The sequence below is a fragment of the Pinus tabuliformis genome, chromosome X (genome assembly GCF_031772625.1).
Source record: "Pinus tabuliformis cultivar Carrire ecotype Pingquan chromosome X, CPIR1, whole genome shotgun sequence".
In the NCBI taxonomy this organism is placed as follows: Eukaryota; Viridiplantae; Streptophyta; class Pinopsida; order Pinales; family Pinaceae; genus Pinus; species Pinus tabuliformis.
The window spans coordinates 140,145,572-140,164,444 of record NC_142308.1 but is presented as its reverse complement, the minus strand read 5'-3'; the positions used below and the strand labels follow the sequence as shown (position 1 = coordinate 140,164,444).

Below are 18,873 nucleotides of genomic sequence, written 5' to 3'. Positions count from 1 at the left end.
GTGGTCAACAGGAAGTAAAAAGACTCAGCAGGAGTCGAACCAAGAACTTCCAGGCGGGAAGAAGAGAGACTCGGAAGAGTTGACAAAGAAGAGTAGAGAGATGGCCATGAATGGGATAACGGATCAGGATAGGCTGGACGGAGCGTCCAACTTTGTGGTCTGGAAGGCCAGGATCTTGTCCATTCTAGATAAACAGCGTATCAAGGCCTTTGCCTTGAGGGATGACGATTGTTGCATGAGTACTCATGTGCCACTTAAGAAGTGGGGAGACATCGCGCTGCGATGAGGGGCAGGATCCTCGAGGTACCCTACCTCTTGGATTATACCTTGCTATGAGAGCCCCGAAGAGGAGTAGCAGGACTGGCGAATGTTGATAGAGACGGATGTGGATGGAGCGACAAAGGAAGCTACAGTGCAGGAGTCCCAGGATAGTTTGAGGCAGTAGTGCGAGATGCACAGAGTTGTTGCAGCAGCGCAGAGGTTAGAGAGGGAGGACTTGTTAGTGACAGAGGGAGCTTCAGCATTGAGAGTGTTTCTAGCCTAACAGAGATGTCAGAGTTGGGAGATAAGTTACTTACTTCTCAGTAACTGAGTTGCAATGCGGCAGTTAGCAGTAGCAGTGCTATGGGCAGCATGATGTAGCATGATGAGAGGAGTTGCAATGCAGATGCAGCAGTGGCAGTGGCAGGGCCATGGGCAGTAGCACGGATGCAAAGGGAGTTGTCGTACACATGCAGCAGTGGCAATGACAGGGCCATGGGTAGCAGTACATGATGCAATAGTGTAGAGGATGTTGGGCAGCAGGCCTAGCATCAGCGCAGGGACCAATGCCGAATGATCAGTGTGATGCTCAGTGAGGAGTATTACTAGAGCACAGTCCTCGCTAAGAGGGAGTGTTGATTTGGGGTAGCATCGGATGTGCTCTAGCCACGAATTTGGGGAGAGGCTAAGGCACATGAGATCTCCAATACCCAGAAAGGGTTTGGGCAGATTCTAAACAGTTTGGGAGATATTAAAATAATTAATATTTTTAATGGAGTCCCTAAATCTAAACTCAGGGAAATTAAAATATTAATGTGAATTAATATAAAACTGTGTTAGAATGGTCCAAAAGTCATGGATCAAGCCAGATCTAATCTTAGCCATTGATTAGGGACTTAATCTCGATCGTTGATCTATCAAAGAGAAAAGTATAAGAGGAGGCTTGAGGGTCACTTGGAGAACACACCGAGTTGATCAAGATTTCGATTTTTTGGGGTAGGGTTTGTTGAGGAAGTCGAAAGAGTGATCAGAGTTGCAGCTGAGGGGCAGTGAATACAGAAGCAGAGAGGCAGAGATAGTACCAGGAGGATCATCATAGACGTCGGGGGAGAGGGACGCAGAGCCAGCCAGAGGTTCACGTAAAGCCAGCCAGGGCTCACGCAGAGGCAGCCAGGAGCTGTGCATTGCCTCAGAGAGCCAGCGTGGGTGACACAGAGGCTCTAAGGGCTGACACAGTGCCTCTAGAGGCTGACGCAGGGTGAGCTAGGGTGACACAGGGTGAGCTAGGGTGACACTGGGCAGACGCTAGAAAGGGTTGATGCAGTCCCTAGAGGCTGACGCTGGGGTTTTCGTGTGGTAGATTGGAGTTGGGACCTGTTGGAGTGTTTATCTGGGGTTTCAGCCAGCATATCTGCTTCCGAGTAGAGAGGTACTACTACCGAGATTATTCTCTCTTGGGTGAGCCGATTTTGGCACCTAGATTGTATTCAGAAATTGCATAATAATAAAACCCTCAGATAGCTGCACCGGTTTTCCCGCATTGGATTTTTCCAGGGACATTAGTCCAAAAATAACGATGTCATTTGTGTGCTTGTTTATGTTTCCTTCAATTGATCATCTATAATGTGTTGAGCATGTACTTGTGTTTATTTTCAATATTTACATGGTAAATAACTTGTTAATTAATCAGAACAAGTAGGAAGGAATAAATCAAAAAGTACATGGAGGGTTTCTAATTGTTAGACTTAGAAACTCCAACAGTCTTCTGATTTTGGACTAGGGTTTGCATTTTCTTCATTGTCCTCTTTGTCAGAGTTGTCTTCTGAAGATTCCTCTTCTTGTTCAGCTTCACAATTGTACAATTTTTGTGTTGCGCACTTGTGTCCTGCGTAATACTTGTCTCTGCACTTCCAGCATTTGCCATCCTTTTTCCTTTCGACATTAGATTGTTGTTTTCCTTCATTTCGCAATGGTGGTGGAACGTACTTGCTAGTATTCTCTGACGAGGGTTTACCTGCCTTCCCCTTGGAATAGTTGTTAGTTCTGTCGTTACTGGCATATGGTGCTTTGTGAAGTTTATATTTCCGCTCGATAATTATGGTTGCGTGTCTGGCCTCCTCAATGGTTTTGGGTTTATGCAATTTTAATTCTTCACGAATGTAATCTTTAAGGCCACAGCGATACATTTTTAGCAGCTCCTCATCTGAGAACCCTCCTTGCCCCACTCCTAATACTTCCCATTCGTGAGTGTATTCACTCACTGATCTTTTTGCTTCAGGTGAACAAATCTCTTGTAGACATTATCCTCCTTGTCATGAAATCTTTTTAGCAGGGTGTTTTTAAAGTTTTGCCAATTGAACGAACAACCCGTACATTTAGACGACCACCACAAAAACCAATCGTATGCTTCTGCTTCTAAGTAGTTGGACGTAGTCATGATTCTTTCTTGCTTGTCGAGGGGAGGCTTTGCTAAAAAAATGGCGTCCATCTTATCCACCGATACGACGGCGTCTTTAAAGTTCTTACCATCATACTTAGGTAATTCATTTTTTATTTTAAGATGGTTCCTTTCAGAAGATTGAGTATAATATTGGCTTCCTTCAAAGTGAATTTGTGGTATTTGTTGCTTCTCATGCCTCAGGAACTCATGCTCTAGAGAAGTCTCACCTTCCAGAGTCTTGGGACTCTATGTAGCTAAAGGTGGATCGGTCTCTTCGAAGTGCAGACTCATCAAGTTTTTTAAGTAAGAGATATCGTTGGCCATCCGGTCCTCCTTACTGACTGACTTCTCGATGTTATCTAAGCGTTTATTCAACTTGTTGATGTCCTCTTGAATTTCTTTCATATTGTCATTGTTGTTGGCCGTCGTTTTATTTCGTTTTTCTTGAAGACCCAATTTTTTTTTAAATAGTAATTTTATTTTTTTTGTAAATAATAATTAAGATTTATAATTATAAAGTTTATAATAAAAATATTTATGAAGCGTGAATGCTTGCGTTGATTGATTGTAGTCACGACCGCTGACTGTGGTCACATATGTGGCTGTAGTTGGCTTTTTTTTGCGTGCGTCGGCTCCTGTAGAGACACCCGAGCCACTGATCATGTTTACCGTGGCCAAAAGTCTGAGTTTTAACGACTCCCACACCCCTGCAACTTATCCACATCGTACGGCCACGCAACCTGCGTCGACTGCCCGCGTGCTAAGAAGATCGGCTAACTACAAGGATAGCGGCAGACTGTTCTACCACAGAGCAACACCACGCACAAGGCAACTTTTCTCTAAACCCGAACCCGCAGACCTCACCTTCGCACCACGGAAAAACCCCGCAGATGTTGGTTGTCACACAGTCAGTCATTCCTTCACGCCGCTGAACCTGGAAACCTGCAGACGCAAGCCTGTTCAGTCTGCAGCAGTGAAACAACAAAGCAGGCCAGGGAGAGGAGGCATGTAGGGCCTGATGGCCAACAAGCTATCGTGGGTGTCACCAGAAGGAGTTTGGCTCTAATACCGCTCTTAAATAAATTATTTCTAACCAATGACCGAATTCAAAGACATACACATAAATTTTTGTAATGTAATATATATTATTAATTGATAAAATTTGAATGATGTTTACAAGGCTGAGGCGGTGCTCCTTAAATAGGAGTTGACTGGCCAACAAGCTATCGTGGGTGTCACCAGAAGGAGTTTGGCTCTAATACCGCTCTTAAATAAATTATTTCTAACCGATGACCAAATTCAAAGACATACACAGAAATTTTTGTAATGTAATATATATTATTAATTGATAAAATTTGAATGATGTTTACAAGGCTGAGGTGGTGCTCCTTAAATAGGAGTTGACTGGCCATGCCTAATCAGAGAGACATGTCCTTTGGGGACTAATGTCTCTTCATTTAGCTAATTATCTGTTAATTAATTGATCATAATTAATAATGTATTTATTTAAATAATATTTTAATTAACTGTTATGAATTTTAAGTTCATAACATTCTTCCCAAGTGAAGACAAGAATGTTGTGTCTATCTTGTGTCTACATTTCCATTCATGGTCTTCATCTAGACTTACGGTTGTTAGTCCTGGGCTAGTGCATGACCCATGAAATGGAAAACACAATTGTCACTCTGTAATCAGGGGTGATCCAAAAAAACTCCCTCTTGATCAGGGACCTGTCAGAGCTCCCTCTTAACTGGAGACTCTTTCCTTCATCAACAACTTCTTCGTGGGTCCTTCAGGTGCTTGATTTCCTTTCTTTCTTGATGTCATGAAGCCTTTGTTCGAACTTCTTCTAGGTAGGGCACCATCCATCGATCATGTTCCTTCTTTGTTTGTCATGTCATTGCGTCGTGGGAAGTGACTATCAGGTTTTCATGTCATCTTGGCTACTCCTTTGTCATCTTGTCCGTGCTTCAGAATACTCTTCTCATGGATGCTTCATAGTACCTACTAGGTTATATGCTTTGACCTAGTAGCCCATCATGACTTCATTTTGATATTGCTTCAACATTGCTTTTTCTTTCGTTGGATGGCTTCTTAATCACGACATCTTTGTAGAGTAGAATCAATTATCTGCACCTTTTGTATCTCCAAGGCCTTCATAGGTGTCAAGGGTCCTTTCTTTATCAGAGTTGTCCTGCCTTCTTTCGAGAGATATCTTAAAGGCCTTTGTTAGATAGTGATTCTCGGTGATCATGGTGTTCTTCACATGCTTGATCTCTTTTCTTCATTTGCTTCTCCTCAAATAGATAGGTCAACCATCTAATTCTTCTTGTGAGAGCATTCCTTCATTGCTTGCTTTCTGGACTTGTCAGCATTTCTTCTTGCTTCTTAGTCAACAATTTTATGCTCCTTATGTGAGCATATTCTTTTGTTGACCTTCATCGCATTGTAGTGCATGCCTTCGAGCATGTCCTTGGTGAAAGAGATTCTTTCATGCTTGATCATGTTATAGAACTATACCCATGACTCAATAATATACAAATGATAACATGACTTAAACTTTGATGCATACATACCTCATCTTGATTCTCCTTTGATCATCCTTGCTTCATTTGATTGACCTTGGTGTGGCCCTTCTTGCTTCATCTTAGCGTTCTGGAATATCATCCCTTTTCTTGAATCCCACAAATGGGATTCCCAATGAGACATCTGCATTGGTTCATGAACCTTTTTTTGAAGATTCCATCATAGGATCTTAAATCCCTGCCTTGCAAATGTTTCCTTTCTTTTGATGAAGTAGGTCTTCTAAGATTCTTAACATCAGTAATTTTTCTTTCATCATGTATGATGTCCTATACTAGGTATGCTTCTTCTACATGAATATATTCAACGATATTTGCCATGCTCATATATTCTAGAAGATATTTCTACTTATGCATTTTTTGTTCTTCTCATAAATGCTACATCTACATGAGTATCTAGAACTCTATGTACATCATGCTGCTAGATTCTAGAGGGTGATTCTAGACATTCAATTTAATTTATTCCTACATGCTCCTATATTCTACTCAAAACTTTGAAAGAAATCTAGAAGTAAATAGTTTGACCTAGTCATAGTAGAGATCCGGAGGATCTTCCCTCTTTTGCTTCTTTCCTTCTTCTTTCATCTCTTGACTTATGTGAGCTTCTTCCCTCTTCCTTTTGTTATTGTTGTCCTCCTTAAGCTTAGGACAATTCCTTTTGAAGTGTCCATATTCTTGGCATCCAAAACATTGGATCTTGGACATGTCTTTACTGTTTGTTCTTCGAGGACCAAACTTGCCAAATTTACCCTTTCTTTTGGCCATGGTAGCAAATGCTTGCTCCTTTGATTCCACATCTTCTTGTGCCTTAAGTCTAGTTTCCTTTGTTCTGCATAGAGACCACATTTCATTGAGAGTGGTTGCTTCCTTCTTGGCATATATACTTGATGTGAAGTTTCCCCACTCCTCAAGTAGAGCATTGAGTACAACAATTGTCATTTCTCTGTCGGACATGATTTCCCCAAGCTCTTGAAGTTGATCTCTCATTTCAGAGATTTTCATGAAGTAGGAAGCTATTCCTTCCTTTGTTATCTTCATCTTGTACAATACATTTCTCAGAGATATTACTTCTCCAGTTATACCGAGAATAGCTCTACTAGCTTATCATAAATTTGTTTGGATGTCTCAAACTTGGAGACATAAGGAATGAGAGAGCCTTTGATTGATTCTGAGAGAATCCTTTGAGCTCCTGTCTCATCCTTATTGTACTTGGCTAAGGCTTGATTCTGCTCCTTAACAAGGATAGTGATATTCTCTTTGGCATGCTCTAGGAGTTCATTCTCCTTGAGTAGTAGATCAGTCCTCTTCTTCCATGCAAGAAAGTTACTCGTACCTACCAACATATTGCTTTCCTTGCAAAAAGACATTTGATGTATATTCAGAAGGGGACATGTACTTACTTGATAGATTTTGAGATGTAATGGATTTGCTTCCTCCTTGAAAGCTTGATGGCTTGTCTTCCCTGGATCTTGATGTCTTTCAAGTTGCCTTCTTCAAGTGGACTTGCTTGGTGATGAGGTTTGCTTGCAGCTTGGTGTAGGTTCTGCTTCAATCTGCTCTTCTTTGTAGGTGCCTTTATATAAGGCTCTTCTTCTAGCTTTGTAGACTTCCTTAATGAATGATGGATTGTAGACCCTTCTTGTCCTTGAAGTGATTGAGAGTTCTAGGCTTGATGCTTCAACCTTGTAGATGCTTACCCTTGATGAATGTTCTTGAGTTGCCCTTTCCTTGATGTGTCACCAAACGCTTTGATACCATGTTGAAGAATCTAGGGCAAAGTAGTGTTGTGATGATTCTTCGTTACTTGATAACAATTTGTGGAGTCTTTTTACTTTTCTTGTTAGCTTATGCTTCTTCTTCTTCTTATTAGTGTATATGTGTGTACATCATCAAACTGCTATCAAAACAAAATAACAAGAACACAAGGTTTGGCTCTCTGCCAGGGACAAAACCTCTCCACTATTGAGAGGAAAACCCTTTGTAAGTTTTCTCTTATTGAAGCTTCTTATTTGAACAACTGTCAAACCCTATACCCTTGACTAGGATATTCTCCAAGCATAAGTCAAATCCTTCCTTTTTCTGCATTATCACTTCCAGCCAGTGTTTTTAAAACCGGAACCGGTGACCGGACCGGTCCACCTAATGAACCGGTTTACCGACCGGAACCGGTCTAACCGGGACTGGTTTGGTCTAAACGAACCGGTTTTAAAAAAATACATTAAATAATTAATTTTTAATGAAACAAAACTATTTTTAAGATGTAAAACCATGATTCCAAGCCAATAGAGACAAAATATGCAAAGTTTGCTCATTTATATACCATGCAAAGGTGATTATATCAAAATGGCACCAAGTGCAATACATATCATCGACAAAATAGCAAAATACATAAGAAATGAGGCTCTAAATGGCCTATAAAGTCCAAAAACAATGCTGCAAGCTATGAGGCCATTGGCCTACTACAAGTCTACAGTGTACACATGATCAATCATCAAGTCCATCACCACTACTAGACACAGGATCATCATCAGGAGCTACATAGACATCATCTGGTTCAGAGTCTGAGGATGCCTCAGCCTGATCTGCAACCTCAGTATCAATGCCACCAATGACATCAAGGAGAGTACACAAGAATTTGCTCAACAATAAGCTCAGTTATGTATGATGTACATCCAACATTTAGCAGGTAAACCTGGAAGGTAGTACAAGACTCCCCAAGTCTAAAGATATGCAGACTAAGTCTGCAGGGGTCTTCAGTTTCCTTTACAATCAATCAATTCACACATTCATTGCTGCTCTATGACTGCTGCCTACTGCTATTCTCACTGCATCTTCCTTTTGCACTTCCTGCTCCCTCTATGCAACTTTTCACTGCTCCCACTGATCCAACTGTCCACTAACACTGCTGTCACTTGCTTACTCGTAATACCAGGTTACTGCCATCAAGAGGATTACTGTGTCATTGCCACTTTCACTGTCCATAGATCATAGCCATACCTCTCTGTCATGCTGCAGTCATCACTGTTGCACTGTTTGTGAGGTCACTGTCATGAGTCAAGCCATACAATCCTGTCATGACTCACTTGTGCTCATCACATTTTGTAATATTATAATATTTCTTTGTGACTTTGTCTTGTTGTGAGTCATGACATTGTAAGTTGTAACTTCTAGTACAATTTGTCGTCTAGTATAGTGTTTATCATTTAGATTCTCCAGCTGTATGCATGACTCCTATTTATATATTAAATTGGTATGTTGGGGAGTTACATAAGGTGTCAAATTTATGATAGGGTTCCTTTTCTATCTAAGGACCCTCGCTTCACTTTTAATGGATAAGCTATGTTCTCCAAGTTAATAAAATTGAAGTGCTTTTGCTTCCCATCTTGCTCCCACCTTTAGCTTATACCTATTTTGGCATCAGAGCCTAAAGATTAGGTCTCTTTCACTCCAGTTGGTCTATGTTTAGATAAGTGCTACAGTTTACTATATCCACATTTCTCATCCTGTCACTTGTTTTGTAGAACTTGGGTATTTGTTGGTGCCACATATCTGTGTATTTATCTACCATATTTGTAAATTTTCATCATGGGCATGAGCACACTGAATGTAGTACCGACTCTGATCACATGTCACAAGTTGTGCCTAAAACCGGCCGGTTTAGGACAAAACCGGCCGGTTTGTTACAAACCGGCCGGTTTTGTCCTAAACCGGCCGGTTTTTACCGGTTAGGTCAAAAAATCGGGCAAGTGATGGGTTAAACCGGGTTTTTAGGCCGGTTCCGACCGGCCAGCTAGCTAACCGGCCGGTTTGACCGGTTACCGGTTTTTCAAAACGGTTTTTAAAACTATGCTTCCAGCACATCTTCCGGCACTTTGTCTTCCAGCACTTCGTCTTCCAATTAGAGTCCTTTTACTTTAGAATGATGGGCTCCTTCACTAGGCTTGTGAGTCCTTGGAGGCTTGATCTCTCACCCAAACAAAGAACTGTTAGCTGCTGTCATACCCTTACTGCACCTCGCACGTGTGACTGTTTCTAGCCCTAGAAACAGTCCTCTTCTTCCTCGGCTTTCTCTTTTCTTCCTTCGTTTGTGAGGGTCTCTCCTTCGCTTTAGAGGGAGGCCTTGTAGACCTTAAATTCCAACCCAAACAGTGATGATACTTGAACTATTATTTTCTGCTGCTATGGCCGCAGTCAAACCTTCCTTGACCTCGCACTTGTGACTGTAGTTGCTTCAGAAATGTCCTCCTTTACTTTGCTGTTCTGTCTTCTTATTACGCTGCCCTTGTAGCCCTCTTCCTTGTCTTTTCTTCGTCCTTTCCAGCCCTCTTCTTGTGTGCAGAATTCAGAGTGAGTTCCTTGTCCTTTTGAGGACTGGACAACCTCTATAAATAGAGGTTTGTGCCTCTTCTTCAAGCTGACATGACTGTCCATTAGGCCAACTTACAGTTTGCACTATAATTCAACTTTTATTCATCGTTTTGCTGCTTGGAGACTTCGTTGATGCTAGGAGAGGATTTGACTATGCTTGGAGGTGTTCCCATGACCTTGTATGATGACATACATGATGTAACATGCCCTCAAAGGGTCTTATCATAATTACATTTTGACTTTCACTTTCTGGAAGCACTTTAAAATGTGTTTGACCTATTTTCAATGAGCACGAAACTCATTGACAAATACTATAAAAATAATTTCTCTTTTTCTTGAATAAATACAAATATCAAAATTACATTTATGAAGACCAAACCTAGTTACATTTCCTTCAACATTAACAACCAACAATACAACATTTTTCAAATCTGATTTCATGGAAAGATCAAGAAAAGCATAATGTCTCACACTTTGACTTGCTCCTTAGCTAGGACAGCTCTCAAAAATTAAGCTAACAGCCCTAAGCAGAATATTACAGCAAGAAATATCCTTCAACTATTCATGGTTACATCATGGATTAGGGAGGGTTTACAGACTCCACTCTAATCTCTTCTTATGTGACAAATTCACCCTTCTCTAAAGATTGTTTCCATAGCAATGAAAAGAAAAGAGAGATCAAATATGTGGAAGTTCCACCATTAGGGTATTTTTCACCCCTTGTTGCCTCCAACATGCCCTAGCCATCTCCTTGAACAGCGTGTTCAACAATAGGTGGGCCTTTGGCCAAGCCCAAGTGAGACTTAATGCTACATGACACCTTTCTAAGAAGAGCATTCCTCTTTTTATGCTCATTAGCCCTTTTTTTTATCACATATCATGCTTTGAACCTCCAATATGTGTCATGTGTGCTAAAATGGAACCTCACCATGACACATCCCTGTGGAAATGCCTCCAAGCGAACAATGCTTCTACACCTTTGTTCTTTCCATCCATTTGACAAATGGTGCTTGAGCAAAATGGATCAAGGTGCACACTCTCCAAGCCCTTCCCCACATATATCTACAATTGAGCTCCAAAATACTTGCGTTGCGATGGCAAGAGAAGAAAGTCAATGAAAATGCGGATTATGACATGCAATATCAAATGGTAACAGGAACATGGCCTTCGGCCTGTTCTTCACATAAGAGTATATCTTCCAGTTACGAACATAAACACAAGGAACTCCTTTCAAGTGTTGAATCTTGATTCAAGAATCACTCACTTTAATACCACCTATTAAGATCCATATTACCAAGAATAACCAGAGAAATATTGAATACAGTTCAAACGGGAAGAATGATTCCCAAATACAATAGTAATAATTAGTGGCACAACTCCTAACATATAGGAGAATATTTTCCAATTAACCAAATAGGTAAGAGTATCAAAGAATCATATACACGTGTACAAATAACAATAATAATCTCCTATAGATACCTACAATCACTCAATAATCATGTGGACCCAATTCCAAGTCATCAACAATTTACTAATACTAGTGATCCCTTATATTTGCTGGGGGGTCATAACAGAAATGCAGCCTCCAATGCTCACTTCTCTATGTACATTTTATAGTCTAGCAGGCCAACTTTGGCCATTAGTGGACATTAATACTTGAATTAAATATTAAGGAAAAATTTGTTACTTCAATTTAAGGAATCTCAAATTCTCAACGGAATAAACAAAGGCACCCTTTTAATCCTCACATTTACTTACCCTATCATTTGGAGCTCCAGCATGTCCATAGTGGAGAACAGAACTGTGAGGAAAACAAATCACAAAAACATTTCAAGTTTACACAATCATGGAAAAGTAAATTGAGACAAGAAATGGAGTTCAAGCATGTATTTGTACAGATGACTAAACAGAAAACAACTAACATAAACCAAATAAGGAATTGGGTGCGAGGAATATGTGTTAAAATCAACATTTCAGTTAAATGATTTTTCCAAAAATCAATAATACGAAACAAATCAAATGACCAAAAGAGATCGATGTTATTATAGTTGTCTAACTGCAAATGAAGATATACACATTACATGGATGATTAAGCTCATAGAGTTCAACAAAAATAATCCCAATGGCACATTTTCATAAGACTAAAACCAGCCCAAAGGGTTAGCTCATCTGGTTGTTACAAATGTTGCTGGGAATTTGCCTAGTTGTGCTGGGCATTTGGCTTGTTCTATGCCAACAAGTGCCTGGTTTTAATCCCCCTGGGACAGACACATTAGCCTACGTCAAATGGTTTACTAAAGATGCCATCCATAAATGTGGGGAAGCATCCCTTGGGATTCTTGAAACATTTTCCTTAAAAGACAATTGAAACTAAAACAATTAAAAATAAAAAACATAGAAAGCGGATTTTAGAAATGAAATCTAAATGTATGATTAGTACATTAAAACGTAACCACATTTCAATTTGTAATGTATAATATCCAACATGATATCCAAAGAAATTCAAGGACTCATGGGCATTCAAACCCTGTGTCAGACAAATTCTCAGGCCATTGTGGCAACTTCACTTCCTTTTGGCATGCCTACAACAACTACTCACAGCACCATGAACTCTCTAGATAAACAATTGTGTTGGGGACTCTTAAAAGTCTATCTCAACCTAAACTTTCATTGCCCATTTGTAGAAATTCTTCTCCAAGAAATTGTATCTCAACCTTGAAGAAGAATAAGAATTTAAGAAGCAGATGGATCCAATCGGCAACAATCTGTTGAAATTTGGTACTGGAGGACAGGTGGTTCCCTAAGGCTTTGATCTTTGGCCTAGGGAAAAGTGTCCAAAAGAATTTAATTTTTCTCCTAAAGTGACTTTATAATTTTTATAAAGTTAAATCTAATTTAAAAGTGACTTTAAGTGATAAAGTTACTAAGTCTAATTTTAAAGTGACTTTTATAAAGCCAATGAAAAATTAGAAAGGAAAAGTGACTTTGGAAATAAATGACTAAGTGGGTCTTTATTAAAGTGGGGTGAATTAAAAAATAGAAAGTGAGATTTAAATGAGCATTTAATCTCAGCCATTGATCTAAATCTATTTCAGCCATTGGATTTAGGGATCACCCAAAAGTCATTTAGGGTTGGGTTAAGGGAGGAAAAGGAGGAAAAGATCATTCATTCTTTCATGAGCAGATTGGGAGAAGGAGAGCAAGAGAGCAAGGGAGATTTCTAGACAAGGAGGAGAAAGAGGCAGCAATTTGGCACACATACCGAGGCAACACTTTAGCAAATCCGTACAGCTCAAAGAACAAGCAAAAAAAGGCAGATTTTTGTGAGCAAAACAGTGAAAAATTGATTTTCAGCACGAATATCGAGGAGGCGATTTTCTGCACAGTTTTCGAGGTCTGTCCATACAAGTCCGTACGGCCGTCCATACAATTCGTACGGTTCGTACGTCCGTATAGTCAGTACATCCATACGGTCCGTACATCTCGTAAAGCATTTTTCAGATTGTCTGTTGGGCTGAAAACAAATAAGTTTTGCTTGCTGGAAATTTCTGTTTTTGCTGAAATTTATTTGCTGAAAATTTCTCACTGTAAAAGGCATTTTCCAGAAATAAAGAAGAGCTCTCAAACTGGTTTTCCCCAAGAGTTGTAGGGGGTTTTTTCCAGGGTCAAATTGACCAAAAATCTCAGTGTTTAAATGTGTTTTAATGGTTGTTTATGACTGCTGATTTTTATTTCTGCAATTTCCAGCATTCTGAAAAATTTCCAGAATTTGTGTTTTCAGCAATATTTATTTTTCAGTTTGTTAAATGTATGGTTATGGGAAAGGGCATTTAACTACATGGGAGAAATAAGGTGAAACTGAAAACCGGGGTGGGAAAACAGAAATTTTTACATGGTATCAGAGCTTGAGTGCTGAAGGGCAGTTTGGGACAGCAAAAGAAAAAAAATTACAGCTGCTGATTTTTCACTCAGAAAATTCCAGCAAGCTGATTTTTTATAAACAGCAGTTTTATCTTTACCACAGCAGTGCTATTTTTCAGTTTTAGGACAGCAAGATGTCATTGGGATTGAGGGTGGAGGATAGGTTGGATGGGCATACAAATTACAGCGTTTGGAAGGAGAGAATGCAGAGTATCTTTGAGGAGGCAGAAGTCTGGGATATCATGGTGCATACAGCACAGCACCCTGTTGTTGTGCCTACTGATGCTACTCAGTTGACAGCTTATAATAGAAAGAACAACAAGGGTAAGAGGCTGATTCTAGACGGAATCAAAGACCATTGCATTCCTCATGTGAGAGGAAAGAGCAATGCCCATGAGATGTGGACAGCATTGTCCAATCTCTACCAGAGTACCAATGAGAACCGGAAGATGGTCCTGAAGGAGAAGCTGAAGAACATTAAGATGGGTAATGATAGTGCAGCTGGATATCTCACAAAGATTACCAATGTGAGAGATGAGTTGGCAGCGATTGGAGAGGCCATTCCACCCACTGAGTTGGTGCGGATTGCAGTGAATGGCCTCCCCCGTTCATGGTTGAACTTTGTTGATGGGGTTTGTGCACGTGAGACCCTTCCCACATGGGAGAGGTTTTGGGATGATTGCATTCAGACAGAGATCAGGAAAGGACAGCTTGGGGCAGCCAAGCCAGTTGAGCAGGATGAGGACGTAGCACTGGTGGCAGGAGGCAAGAAAGGCAAAGGGAAGAAGCAGGCTTCCACAAGCGGTGGTGGGGGCAAAGGCAAAGGTAAAGGTAAACAGGGTAACACACAGAAGGACTATTCCAAGGTGAAGTGTTGGAATTGTCAGAAGATGGGACACTATGCAGTTGTGTGTCCGGAGAAGAAGAAGAAGAAGGGGAAGAACCAGGACGTGGCAGCTTCAGCAGAGATTGAGGACTTTGCAGGTCGTTTTGACCGGGAGTTTGCGTTCACTACATGTGAGTCCTCTAGTGCAGGATCACCTGCCACACAGGTTCAGAGGGAGCATGCTTTTCCCTCGATTAGCGGAGCATCTTCAGGTATCTGGTATGTGGACAGTGGGGCTTCACGTCACATGACAGGAGTCCGGGAGTACTTCTCAGAGCTTTCAGAGAGTGGCACTGATATTGAGGTAGTACTCGGTGATGACAGAGTTGTTAGAGCAGTCGGGGTGGGGACACTGACATTTCAGAGGGAGTCCAGACCTCCCTTGAAAGTGTCAGATGTTCTTTATGTGCCAGGGATGAGGAAGAACCTCATATCCGTCTCAGCTTTGGAGGACAGAGGATATGAGGTACTGTTCAGGGAAGGACAGGTACTGTTCGACACCGATGATCACCAACTGGAAGAAGATTCATGCTTCGGATTCCGAGTTGGTGGATCCCACATTGTATAGGCAGCTGATTGGTTCCTTGATGTATTTGGTCAACACTAGACTAGATATCTGTTTTGCAGTCAACACGATGAGTCAGTTTATGTGTGAGCCTAGGAAGGTTCACTGGGTGGCTGCAAAACACGTTTTGCGGTACTTGCAGGGGACAGTGGATTATGGTCTGGACTACAGGCAGGGAGATGGAGTGAGATTGGCAGGATACACTGATTCTGATTGGGCAGATTGTGCTTCTGATAGGAAGAGCACTTCAGGGTGTTGTTTTGGGTTGGGTTCAGCAGTAGTGTCATGGTTCAGCCGGAAGCAGCAATCAGTAGCACTGAGTTCAGCAGAAGCAGAGTACATGGCAACCAGTCTAGCTAGTTGTGAGGCCATCTGGCTTCGCAAGATGTTGTTTGGCTTATTTGGTCAGCCGTTGAGACCTTCAGTGATTTACTGTGATAATCAGAGTTGCATTAAACTCACGGAGAATCCAGTATTTCATGACAGGTCAAAGCATATCGGGATCAGATATCATTTCATCAGAGACTATGTTCATAAGGGAGCTGTGAAGCTTGAGTATATTTCCACTGATGAGCAGGTTGCAGATATTCTTACCAAAGCCTTACCACGGGGCAAGCATGTCTACTTCAGAGACAAGATGGGTGTGGTGAGGAACACCTTCCTCGGTAAGAGGGAGTGTTGAAATTTGGTACCGGAGGACAGGTGGTTCCCTAAGGCTTTGATCTTGGCCTAGGGAAAAGTGTCCAAAAGAATTTAATTTTTCTCCTAAAGTGACTTTATAATTTTTATAAAGTTAAATCTAATTTAAACGTGACTTTAAGTGATAAAGTTACTAAGTCTAATTTTAAAGTGACTTTTATAAAGTCAATGAAAAATTAGAAAGGAAAAGTGACTTTGGAAATAAATGACTAAGTGGATCTTTATTAAAGTGGGGTGAATTAAAAAATAGAAAGTGAGATTTAAATGAGCATTTAATCTCAGCCATTGATCTAAATCTATTTCAGCCATTGGATTTAGGGATCACCCAAAAGTCATTTAGGGTTGGGTTAAGGGAGGAAAAGGAGGAAAAGATCATTCATTCTTTCATGAGCAGATTGGGAGAAGGAGAGCAAGAGAGCAAGGGAGATTTCTGGACAAGGAGGAGAAAGAGGCAGCAGTTTGGCACACATACCAAGGCAGCACTTCAGCAAATCCGTACAGCTCAAAGAACAAGCAGAAAAAGGCAGATTTTTGTGAGCAAAACAGTGAAAAATTGATTTTCAGCACGAATATCGAGGAGGCGATTTTCTGCACAGTTTTCGAGGTCTGTCCGTACAAGTCCGTACGGCCGTCCGTACAGTCCGTACGGTCCGTACATTCGTACAGTCCGTACATCCGTACGGTCCGTACAGCTCGTACAGCATTTTTCAGATTGTCTGTTGGGCTGAAAACAGATAAGTTTTGCTTGCTGGAAATTTCTGTTTTTGCTGAAATTTATTTGCTGAAAATTTTCTCACTGTAAAAGGCATTTTCCAGAAATAAAGAAGAGCTCTCAAACTGGTTTTCCCCGAGAGTTGTAGGGGGTTTTTCCAGGGTCAAGTTGACCAAAAATCTCAGTGTTTAAATGTGTTTTAATGGCTGTTTATGACTGCTGATTTTTATTTCTGCAATTTCCAGCATTCTGTAAAATTTCCAGAATTTGTGTTTTCAGCAATATTTATTTTTCAGCTTGTTAAATGTATGGTTATGGGAAAGGGCATTTAACTACATGGGAGAAATAAGGTGAAACTGAAAACCGGGGTGGGAAAACAGAAATTTTTACACAATCCTAGACAGGAAGCAATTTACAATGATGCAATGAGTCTGAGGGATCCTAAAGGCTTGTGAAAGAAAATGCAACTTGTAGCTCAAGTCAAAAACTTTGTGAATCTCCAAGTTACAGCCCAGTTGGGAGAAGATAACTGATTTTGTCAAAGTTCCTTCCACAGACTGGGAGTTCCATTCACTCTGTTCATGTTGAAAGTGTTAAAATTTAAAGCAAATTTTAAGAGCAGATTATATTCACAGTAGTTATCTTTAGGAAAACAAATTTAGCATTAGCATTATTTGTCATCAATCCACATTTAGACATTAAATTATCACAATAAGAACATCAGTAGTGCAACAATGAGAGACCAGAGACACAAAACTTGGGCCTATGGCCAGGGCAAAACCCCAACAGAGGAAAACCCAGAAAAACTTCCTTCCTTATGAGAGAGAATTCAGATGAGTTCATAAATCCAAAAAACAGAGAGACAACTAAGAGAAACAACAGACCCAAAAATCGGGCTCCTGAAATTTCGGCCCTCCTAGAAATTCGGACTCCTGAAATTTCGGTCCTCCTTATCCTTCGTTTCCTGTGGCTAAATCAGAACTCTTCCATGAGAAATTTGTATGCCCAAATGAGGAGCACATTTCTCCTAATATATATGCATCATTAGAGGGTTGAAATGGTGCCACAGAGTGGCCCAACCGACCTGTCAACTGTTGGAGCCGGCTTGACGCTTTTCGGAGGCAAAATAATTATTACAAATTTGATTTTCTTCCTCAATGAAAATACCGACCATGGCTACCCAAATTCCAACACTCCCACTTAGCCAGGGAGGTAATTTCCATTCTCTCTCACTCCATAAGGAAGGGTACATAGCATCCGAGTCATAGAGTAACATGAGGCCACACTCCTGACCTATAAAGGTTAAACAATGTCCAACTCCTTAGAGAGTACTGGTCCCTCCCGTCCTTACTGCAGCTTACAAGGCAAACAGCGAAGGAAGGTCCATACCACCTATCTTTCTGACCCCACTATGGGTTACAAGGTGCATCCCACCTGAAGGAAAATAGAAAACTAGATCCTAGACCAATCATCCTGGTCCCAGGTACAGTTCTACCCTGACGGATCATAGTAGGCCTCAAAACTCCCTAGTACATTTCTACCTAGGGAGTAGTGTTCACAACCATTTACCTTGGTAGTCAAGTACATTTCTACCCTCAAAAGAACATTGCAACATTCTAACACCTCAGTGTATCTGACGAAGATGGTGACAATCTTCCCATCCTTACAGCACGTTACCAGGTGCACTGCACCTAGGAAGATTGTGTTAGAAAATCAGAAAGGTAGAAAGATTTTCTTATACTTGATAATTACTTGTGATGCTCTTGATTTGTTATTACGATTCTTTATATCTTCTTTCTTTTGGTTCATCAAGCAATTACCAAGCCATAGCACATAAAACAATGGACACCAGATGTAGACACTGTGCCAGGGAAAAACCCCCCTCGAGGGGAAAACCCAGTCAAAATTCTCTTCCTTTCAATAGAATTCTTTGAGACTCTTCACCCTAGACAAAGGCCAAACCTTCCCTACACACCAAGTCAGTCAACTAGATCTTTGACCTCTCTTCCAGCAACTTCGACTATGTAGTAGCTTCCGGCATCAACGAAACTTGGAAGACATCGATCTCCCAATCTAGGACACGAAACAGATGTTAGTTTTTGGTAGCATCGAATGCGCTCTAGCCATGTAAATTGGTGGAGAGGCTAAGGCACATGAGTTCTAAAGAACCTAGAAACTGTTTCGTGAAATTCCACCTGAATTGTATTTTATTAAACTAATATTTTTAATGGGGTTCCTAAGTCTAAACTCAAGAAAATTAAAATATTAATAGGTATTAATCAAAATATGGGTGAGAATGTTCTAGAAAGCGGATCAAGTCAAGATTTAATCTTAGCTATTGATTAAGGACTTAATCTCGATCGTTGAAGTATCAACGAGGAAAGTAAAAGGAGGTTTGGGGTTCATTTAGAAACACACACGTAGAGAACGAATTGATCT

At 40.7% G+C, this 18,873-nt stretch overlaps 1 protein-coding gene across 1 annotated transcript in view; it reads right to left on the bottom strand.

Moving 5' to 3' along the window:
- LOC149138853 (Metallopeptidase M24 family protein) overlaps positions 1 to 18,873 on the bottom strand; it is a 538,903-nt gene that overhangs the window by 166,916 nt on the left and 353,114 nt on the right. Inside the window, exon 8 of the mRNA XM_089448420.1 lies at positions 11,410 to 11,452. Within this exon, the coding sequence (XP_089304546.1) occupies positions 11,410 to 11,452 (43 nt within the window). The remainder of the gene's footprint in view (positions 1 to 11,409; positions 11,453 to 18,873) is intronic.